We start from the raw sequence: 9,928 nt of genomic DNA, 5'->3' as shown, positions 1-9,928 counted from the left end.
AATGAGATTTTCTTCCTACTGAAACTGTATGTTGTATTTGTTACATAACTTTCTCCACAATACTTTGAAGATAAATATGTTTTCATGCATACATTGACCTGTTATGGACACCCCTGTAACAGTCTCCACCTGCAAGGATATTCAAGCAAACTGGTTTAGTTTTGACGTAATCCACAGGATTATGCATCAGTGGTGTTTTTAAGAACAGGGTAAGAAAAACCATACCAGGGCTAGTAGCTACATACCTGATTCTGCTGAAAAACAAGGAAGTAAATTATGCACTTTCTTAAGGTGCCTGCCTGCTTGGCTTCCATGTTTATTCTCTATTTTGTCACATCCAGTACTGCGTTCCCAAAAAGCTATGCCAATATTCCACTTTACAAAATACAGAAGTGCTAAAGAACAATCTGATTCTACAAGCCATCCCACACTAGACAGACAAATATACACACATGTGCACCATTTTTTAAAATCCTGGGCAATTTTCACTTTCTGAATTATCTTTATTTTTAGGTATTATGCCTCTGCATTTCTGTAATTTAATTAATGCGGTTTCTGTATTTGCAAATGTTTTCAAAATACGCTGCCCTCTTAAAAAAAACACTATTAATTTCTTTAGTAATACTAATTTTTATATATTCTGTGTATTTTTACAAATATTCAAGGAGTAAAATATCTAGAAGGAAAAGAGCATAGCTGTAATCGTTAAATGCATGAGTAACAAAATAAAATAATTTTTTCCTTAGTAGTTTATCAAAAATAGAAATAATATACAACAGGAAATAGCAAGCTACTGAATCCTTGCTGAAATATTTCTTGTCCTGTTAATCTTTGCATGATAGCAAGAGGTATGAAACATTTCCAGTTGTGTCACGTGACACACACTTTTAAAAATCCTTCAAAAATAACAGGATTACTTGGAAAATGGAAATAATACAGAAGAAAAAAAATCAGCGCTAAAGTACCCTGTTTTCCAAACTGAGCAAGTGTGACTCAGCAGTGGATAAATTTCTCATTCTAGACACAATTCAACACTGCTATTAATATCAATAGGTTTTCCACAAGCCAGGGCAAAGACAGATCTGAAAATTAAGTTCACACTGAAATTGAGAATTCCAGTAAAGCTCTTTTCAATTTCCAGGACTGTGAAGTCCCCCCAACATTAACAGCTGTCTCACATACCCAAGTTTCCCATTTCTGTTTTTTGAATTAGTTGTCCATAGCTATGAAATTATCAGTTTTAAACCACATATTACATGGATATATACCTGATCACACTAAGCTACTAAGCAAGGAATGTTGCTTTTTAATACCCAGCTTTTTCTGTGCTTGATGTTTCTCTATATAGCATGAAGAGTTTTAGACCTTACAAGTTTCTTTAAAAAAAAAAAAAACCCAAAACCACTTTAAATTATTAACTGGAAAATCAAAAGCCCTTGCATTAGAATTATACTCAAATGAGAGAAAATTTTCAAGACTCATTCTGCTTTTCAACTACTGCGGCTGTTGAAAACATAATTTAAGGAGGAAGGTACTGGTACTGCATCTGGCTGTGCACGTCTCTGCGCTGCCAAACAAAGTGCTTCAGCTTTAAACTTCAAGCATGAACAGGTATTTATTTACACGTATTTTATCTGACATACAGGCACCTTTCTTTGTACTGAAAATCAGCGTACAAAGCAGAACTCCCCACTCCCTCCAGACGCTGCAAAAGTCCTGCCACCTCACCACCCCATGCAGCCTTCACCCATCCTGTGTAGCTACCTGCTTTAGCCGATTCAAGTATCTTCAAACCACAGTTGCGTATTTAACAACGATTTTTCAGAGAAACCACCTCCTTTTTTCGCCCTGCCCAAAAAGATGTGAAATAAACCAGCATTTGCGTGAATCTCCTAGGTGGGGCTTTTCACCACGGGTGCCCACCTATTTCTACCTCAGAGCAGCAACGGAGACTTGGGCCCACACCACTGCCCCAACAGCTTCTGAGGGGAACCCACTGGGGTGTCCAAACCTGAGGGGCACCGCGGTGCCCTAACCCTGCTCCTTACTGCCCACCCAACCCCCTTTCCTCCCTCCGCCTCTGCCCTGCGACGGGCTCTTCCCCGCTCTCATCGCCGCGCAGCGCCCGCCACGGCCGCCGCCTCACAGGGAGGGGACCCACCAGCGGCGGGGGAGAGGGCGCCTCACACCCTCCCGCAGGCGGGAGGGAACGCCGCTTCGCCCAAAACTCCTCACCCCCGGCCAGCACCAGAGCCCGCCGCAGCCCTCACCCTCCCTCCGCCACCCCCGCGCCTCTTCCAGGAGAGGGAGGCAGAGAGGGCTGAGGGGACGCGGCCCCGCCTCAGCAGCGCCCACCCCCGAGAAAAAGGCGGGAAGCCGGGCGGGCGGCACAAGGGGAGAGGGCGCATGCGCAGTAACAGCTGCCCCCACCCCCCCCCACCCCCCCCCCGGGCCCTCAGGAGGGGGGGCTGCGGTCCAGGCCGGGCACATCCTGCTGATTCAGCGTTAAACTCGGTTAAACCTCACCTACCTGTATTTATTTGTTTATTTATAATTATAAATGGCTTTAATTTCTCGTGCAGACAACGAAAAGTCTGCAAAATAGGTTGTTAACGGTGTATGTAGGCTAGGGCACGGTGCCGAGGAAGGATTTTTCCCTAAGTCAATGCAAACAGGCAATATTTCTCCAGTCAGATTAAATTTACAGACTGTGTTACGTTTCAGATTTTTCTACTGTTCTGACAGGATTTTCCATCCTCAGCCGGTTCAGGTATTTTGCTTTTTATTTATGAAGACCAAATACAAAAATCTAAATTTAAAGAAATCCTAGCGCTATTTCAATTTTCAATCTTCTCGTTAACCTCAATCATTTGAGAAATTTTACTTAATAATTCCTTAACTAAGTTTTTACTGGGTCTGGCTGGGATGGAGTTAACTTTTCCCCACAGCAGCCCCCCGTGGTGTTGCATTTTATACTGGTGACCAAAACTGCTGGTAACGCCTGTAGTGTCTGTAGGGTAGTGCTTTTACTTTTCCGATTCCCTCCCTCATCCCGCTGGCAGGAGTGAGAGGCTGGGTGAGTGCTTAGTTGCCACCACAATACTGTTCGCTTATTATCTTGCTTCCCTTGCTTGCTTTTTTCCCAGGTACCACGCTCACAAATTTTAGTAGGGATTTTCAATGGATGCTTCTCAGTAAGTTTATGCTACAGTTTTTGGCTATTGTTGCTGAAGTTAAACAAAAATGCCGTGAATTTACCTTCAAAACTGCTTAAACAATAAATGCAGTGACATCTGAGCTACCTATGCAAACTATTTATACATAACTTCAGCAGAAAAACTGCCTTAAAGGCTTGCCAATGCGACGCCCATCTACAAGAAGGGCCGGAAGGAGGATCCAGGGAACTACAGGCCTGTCAGCCTGACCGCGGTGCTGGCAAAGATTATGGAGCGTTTCACATTGAGTGCACTCAACAGGCATGTGCAGGACAGCCAGGGGATCGGGCCCAGCCAGCATGGGTTCATGAAAGGCAGGTCCTGCTTGACCAACCTGATCTCCTCCTATGACCTGGTGACCCGCCTGGTAGATGAAGGAAAGGTTGTGGATGTCATTTACCTGGGCTTCAGCAAAACCTTTGACACCGTCTCCCATAGCACTCTCCTTAGGAAGCTGGCAGCTCATGGCTTGGACGGGCGTAGTCTTCGCTGGGTAAAAAACTGGTTGGGTGGCCGAGCCCAGAGAGTAGTGGTGAATGGAGTTAAGTCCAGTTGGCAGCCAGTCACGAGCGGTGTTCCCCAGGGCTCTGTTTTGGGGCCAGCCTCGTTTAATATCTTTATCAATGATCTGGATGAGGGGCTTGAGTGCACCCTCGGTAAGTTTGCAGATGACACCAAGTTGGGTGGGAGTGTTGATCTGCTGGAGGGTAGGATGGCCCTGCAGAGGGACCTGGACAGGCTGGACCGATGGGCTGAGGCCAACTGGATGAGGTTTAACAAGGCCAAGTGCCAAGGCCAACAGCATCCTGGCTTGTATCAGGAATAGTGTGGCCAGCAGGAGCAGGGAGGTGGTTGTCCCTCGGTTCTCGGCGCTGGTGAGGCCGCACCTGGAATACTGTGTCCAGTTTTGGGCCCCTCAATACAAGAAAGACGTTGAGATTGGATATTAGGAAAAATTTCTTCAGGGAGAGGGTAGTCAAGCATTGGAACAGGCTGCCCAGAGAGGTGGTGGAGTCACCATCCCTGGAGATGTTCAAAAAATGGGTAGATGTGGCACTTTGGGACATGGTTTAGTGGACATGGGGGTGCTGGGATGATGGTTGGACTAATGATCTTAGTTAATGAATGTTTCCTAGTTTTTACTTTCATTAAAAATAATCCAGCCACCAAGCCAGGAAATAGGAAATTGCTACTTTACCCTTAATTGGTTTAGTGTGGACTTGGTAGTGTTAGGTTAATGGTTTGACTGGATGATCTTAGAGGCCTTTTCCAACCTGAATGATTCTATGATTCTATGAAAATTTCAACCGAGTTTTTCCACCTATTTTGATTAGAATGCCAAATGTTAGTTTAAAAAAAAGCCAGGTCCTCGTCAAACTTGATATTTAATCTATCTAATAATAGTTTGAAGTGCAAGAAGCTATCAAAGCTTTCTTGTATTTCTTGAAATGTCTAATTTTCTGCTAGTCTGAAGTACTGTAGATTTAAACTACTTATTTATATTCTATGATTCAGCATAATATATATTGCTAGCATGAAATACAACCTTAATAAAAATGATTGCATTTTTACAATGCTCAAAAGTTTGATTCTACTTTGAGAATCCATTCACGTGTCAAATTAATATTAAAATATTACTGGTGGAAGTTTTTTAAGGGAAAAATAAGAACTTTTAACATAAGGATTCATACACATTAATGGCTAATTTATCAAAATGGGTGAGTTTTTGTTTACTTTAAAACAGAAGCAACAGATAAAACTTTTAGCACACTTTAGTTAATTTCAAAGCAAACCAAGTATCTTACAATACATATGCACATACATTTTGTACATCATCTGATTACAAAAATTAATGCTTTTTGAATACTGCTAATACAATTAACTGAAGATACACCACCAAAAATTTCTGCTTGAAAAGATTCAGTATCCTTTTTCCACATAAAACCACACTACTCTGATGTCTCAGCAAAATACAGGGCCAAGCCCTGTTAAATTTAAAAACACCAAAGCTTCATATGTCAGTACAAATATTGTTTTCTGGAGTGAAACACTGCTCCCATACATTGCTACATTAGAACAGTTTGTTACCCATTCATATAGAGAGGCACTTTTGCTTTTGTACTTACAATGCTTGTAAAATACTATACCTTGATTATTTTCATTTGATTACAACCCTCTCTTTGTAATCAAGTCAAGAAATAACACCATTGTATTCTTTGGAATATAATACACCAGATATAAAGTGTCTTTCAAATAACCATTAGATGTTCTTTTTCTGTGTATTTTTTTTACTAGCATACATTTCTTCCAAATCCCAGTTAAATATTACAAATAGGGGCATGAATTGTCACTGTGCTTTAAAGAATGTCAACATCAATAAATGTATACTAAATCTAAATGACAAGTTACATAATTCTCAATTTTCCCGTAGGGCTAAATAAAGCAGCAACAACAGAAATTTGCAAAATGTTTTGGAATGCAAGATCAAGGACCTGTTAAGCTGATCCCAAACAACTTTGCCTTCCAACATTTTATTTATCTAGTTGGCAACATCCACTGCAATAAATGCAGCTACATTTCTTTAGGTAACCCCTTTTTATAAAAAAGGATAACATGGCCATGAACTAACAGTTGTAAAGTAAGATCTGTTGAAAACTGCCTATGTACAGGTTTCCTGCAATTTTTTTTTTGTTGTTTTGCATTGTCACAGCTCCAGCAGCTTGTATATCATGAAGAGTACTGCGGAGATTCTAACTGTAGATGCATGATTTTTTTTCTTCATATCAACGTAGTTAAATGTCAAATCATACAAGACACTTATAAGTGAGACATATTTTAAATGCTTATCACATCTTGAGGTAGACTGATCTCCAAAATAAAGCTCTTCTACACTTTGATTCGTTCATGACCAACTTCCTTTTGGATCCTTCTCCTTGGAAAAATCTTCCGTTTAAGTGCAATTAGCTGAGGAGAGAAAAAAAATGCAGTATTTAGTTCTCTGCTGGGCTAGCAGTGCACAGCTGGTCATCTGTACCATCCATGGTAATTAAGTCAATACTGTCCTTTTTTTTTTTTTTTACTGCACAGGAAGAAAGTTATTTACTCAAATTCATCTATTAGGCACACACATTTCCACTGGACTTCTCAATAACCAGAATACAAGCAGAAAGTGAAAAATACAGTATGCCTGTATTCTGATTATTTTAAAGTTAATTTCTGTATTTAAATTAATATAACATCAGGCTGCATTCAGTTTCTAAAAGATCAATGCAAAGCTGGCATCTTAAAACAGTATTTATATACCTAGCTGTACTACTGAGTTGAGTACCCCCTTCCAAAACCAAGTCACTAATGGAAGGTGAGTTTTCTAATATATACAAAAGGCTGAAAATTAAGGGAAAGATTCATGCAAAAGTTACAGGTGGGAAAAAAAAAAAAAATAATCAAAAGCCAACCTTTCAAGAATTACACCCTCTTCATCAGACCACGGAAAGGGTTACTTAAGGCCCCAACCTGCAAAGAATTACCCACATAATTTGTTCCATTGACTCCCTCTAAGTTTAGCAGGATTAATCATGTTCAAGAAAGCCATTTTATGCTTGTAGAACTGGAGTGTTTTTTCCTTCAAGCCAAATTCAAAACCTTTTGAATTCAACAGGAGTCTTTGCAATTACTTAGCGATGAGATTTAGATAGGGCACCCAAATACCTTGAGATTCTCTTCAGGACTAGAGTATTGCTATTACTTGAATTTTCTTCCTGTTAACTTACTTGGCACTTTTATCAATATGTGTGTTAATAAACCAAGGCTTTGAAAAACAATTACTGATTTTGAACATCCAAATTTAGCACACTTATGGACTTGACAGTCACCAAGCACCTGAAAAGGGAACACCACTCTCCTTCCCCCCATAAGACTCTCTTTTCAAGGAATCTTAACATGACGACTTAAAAATTGAAGCAACCTAATCATCAGTCATGTATCATCTTTACTTCCTTTATGAATGAAAAATCCTAGCTACTCGTCAAAATCTACTTAAGAAACCCATTCTATGTTATCCTGAAAATACAGCAATCTATTAAATGTTACAGAATTGATAAGATGATATTAATTTTACCTGTTCAGCAAAAAATGAGATGACTGTAAATACAATAAGTGTTACTAGAACACAATGGGTCCAGAATTTAAGCTTGTCTCTATATGCCCTCCTGCACAAAGAAGGAAACAGAAAAACAGCTTCATATATTATAAATGCAAATGTATAAACTTTAAAGAGGTTTCCATGAAACAGACAAAGAAAGTTTTTTCCAGTACTTAAAGGGTGGGTAAAAAGAGGACAGAGGCTCTCTCTTCACAAAGACCCACATGGAGAGGACAAGGGGCAACAAGTACAAGTTGGACTGTGAGAGGTTTCATCTTGATATAAGAAATTATTTTTTTTACAGTGAGAACAACCATTCACTGGAACAACCTCCCCACGGACGTGGTGGAGTCCCTACCACTGGTGGTTTTCAAGACGCGACTGGACAGGGTGCTAGATAATCTCATCTAGGCTCCCTTTCCCCACAAAAGTTGGACCAGATGATCTTTTGAGGTCCCTTCCAACTTGGGCTGTCCTGTGATTCTGTAAAACATTTTGATAAACACGGATTTCCACCAGCTCTTCAGCATGCTTTAAGCCACCCTGGTAGAAATCCGCTTCGGCTACAAACAAGTCAAAATAAAGTGTTCTTGTGAAGCTAACAAAGCCTTGGTGGATATCCTCAAAAAGGCAGCTAACAATATGTCTACTCCTCCAGCCCAGATTTCTACAGCTAACTGCTGAAATGGGTTTGCCCCCGACTCCCTCTGCCACTACTACAGCAGGGCTTGTAGCACTACAATCCACCCTTATTCTTCTCACCTACAATCCTTCTGATTCTTTCTAAGTTCCTCTAATATTTGCTCTTTCCTTACTAGCAGCTCTCTCTCATAATTTGCTGGTCAGCAACAAAATTACTATACCACTCTTCTTGTCTCATTTTTTTCACTACACTTGCCAACCTTTTTCTTGTATTCTCAAATCAACTTCCCCAGTTTCTGAAGTTAAAGTATTACTTATAAAATGGCAAGAGGTAAATGCTCATGAAAATTTCACACATTGTGTAAAAACGAGATACGCATGTATCTTTTCTGATGATTATCCAGCTGATTGTTGCTGACAGATTAAAGAAAATTAAATCACTTAGTGAAAAAGTTAACAGTTTATATTGCCCATCTGCAACAGGCATTCCAAACAGTGGGGTTTTTGTACATTTAAAGAAAGTCAGAAGTCCTGATTGTTTTTTTTTTTTTAAACCTTTGTCTTTGAAGTAGGTTAGGGCCAATCAATGAAACGTTAATAACTTTAAGAGCAACAGAAAAACCCAGATCCTGCAAACCTCAGATCTTAGTCCATTCAAATCTTTTCACATTATCTTCACTGTTAAGTCCTTCATGACAATACTGGGGGAAAAAATGGCTTGTACCAATATGTTCTATAATCATACACTATCGCACTACCATAACTTGAAGAGAACCTGTGTAACATACCATTCTTGGAGTTCATGCATGTGAAGGAAACGATTCCGATATTCTCTTGGCAGTTCAAACTGGGAAGGTATGGGGAACATTGATTCATAAAAATCCCTAAGCACCGCTTTAACTGTCTGGGCATCCTTATGATTATGATCAATATTGTCATTTAGGCAAACAAATTTTCTAGAAAACAAGAAGTCTTTGTTAGAATATTTCCTTTAATAACACGGCAAAGGTATTGGCAAACCAAGAACACAAACAGAAACCTTTTAAACAAAATTGATACAGTATCCTTTTAAAACCAAATTGATATATTTGCTACTGGTAATCAGTTTCCTTATTGTTGCATTTTTTAAAATTAATTTGATTTTAATTCTAAGAGCACCAAGGCTGACAGCAAGTCAAAACATCTGAGGAATCAAATGATAAGCCACATTTCTCTCTTCTATTTATGTAATGCTGCCATCTAATGGGCACTAGTGTGCATCATCCCAGAGCCCACCACTGGATACAGACAGCAGGTTAGAAGGCCAGCATTATGATTTGATAAGGGTTTTTACAGTTTTAAATAAATTATCATGAGTAAAGTATTTTAAATAACAAAATAAGCTCCACTGTAGGAGGCAAACATACTAAATTATTAATATTTTACTGTGTATGCCGCACTCTTCAGAGAAAGTCAACATAAAAACTATAGAAGATTGTATGAGAGAAGGCAAAGCTTGGTCCCCAGGCTTTGAGTTACTGAGAACACTATGTAAACTGGGCAGGCCATCACTTGAATCACAGATGCAAAGATGAACTCATATAATCAACCAAAATACAAATGACAGCAACCTGGATAGAATTCATATGGAAATCACTGTGACCAAATAAGCATGCTCCCAATAATGCCTCTTGCAGAGAGTTATTTCTCATATAAGAAACACACAACTATCTAAGTTACTGCAAATTATTGCAACTAAAGCGGCACCTAGTGTGCTGGACTACTATGTGTGCTTGGCTGCTCTGACCTGGTACTTGACAAGAAAAATTTCCTTTCCCACATATGGGCAAGGTTATGTGCTTTATTTATATTGTGAGATACAAGACCCTTACATCTTCCCCAGAGGGAGAAATCATATCTGGTGACGTATGCCTTGTAATTGTTAACCTTT

General features: G+C 39.6%; 1 protein-coding gene across 3 annotated transcripts in view; it reads right to left on the bottom strand.

Annotated features, from left to right (window-relative positions):
- Positions 1-5,074: 5,074 nt before the first annotated feature.
- GNPTAB (N-acetylglucosamine-1-phosphate transferase subunits alpha and beta) overlaps positions 5,075-9,928 on the bottom strand; it is a 47,900-nt gene continuing 43,046 nt past the window's right edge. Inside the window, exons 19-22 of one of the 3 annotated variants that reach the window (XM_075720965.1) lie at positions 8,787-8,954; positions 7,333-7,423; positions 6,671-6,728; positions 6,159-6,179 (exon numbers count right to left, since the gene is read on the bottom strand). In XM_075720965.1, the coding sequence (XP_075577080.1) occupies positions 6,681-6,728; positions 7,333-7,423; positions 8,787-8,954 (307 nt within the window). In that variant the 3' untranslated portion in view covers positions 6,159-6,179; positions 6,671-6,680. Of the gene's footprint in view, positions 6,180-6,670; positions 6,729-7,332; positions 7,424-8,786; positions 8,955-9,928 lie in introns of all 3 variants that reach the window. The other 2 variants (XM_075720956.1, XM_075720973.1) reach the window with 2 other exon arrangements.

This window comes from Pelecanus crispus, chromosome 1 (genome assembly GCF_030463565.1).
Source record: "Pelecanus crispus isolate bPelCri1 chromosome 1, bPelCri1.pri, whole genome shotgun sequence".
Lineage (NCBI taxonomy): Eukaryota > Metazoa > Chordata > Aves > Pelecaniformes > Pelecanidae > Pelecanus > Pelecanus crispus.
The sequence above is the reverse complement of the archived record's forward strand: the minus strand, read 5'-3'. Positions and strand labels throughout refer to the sequence as shown.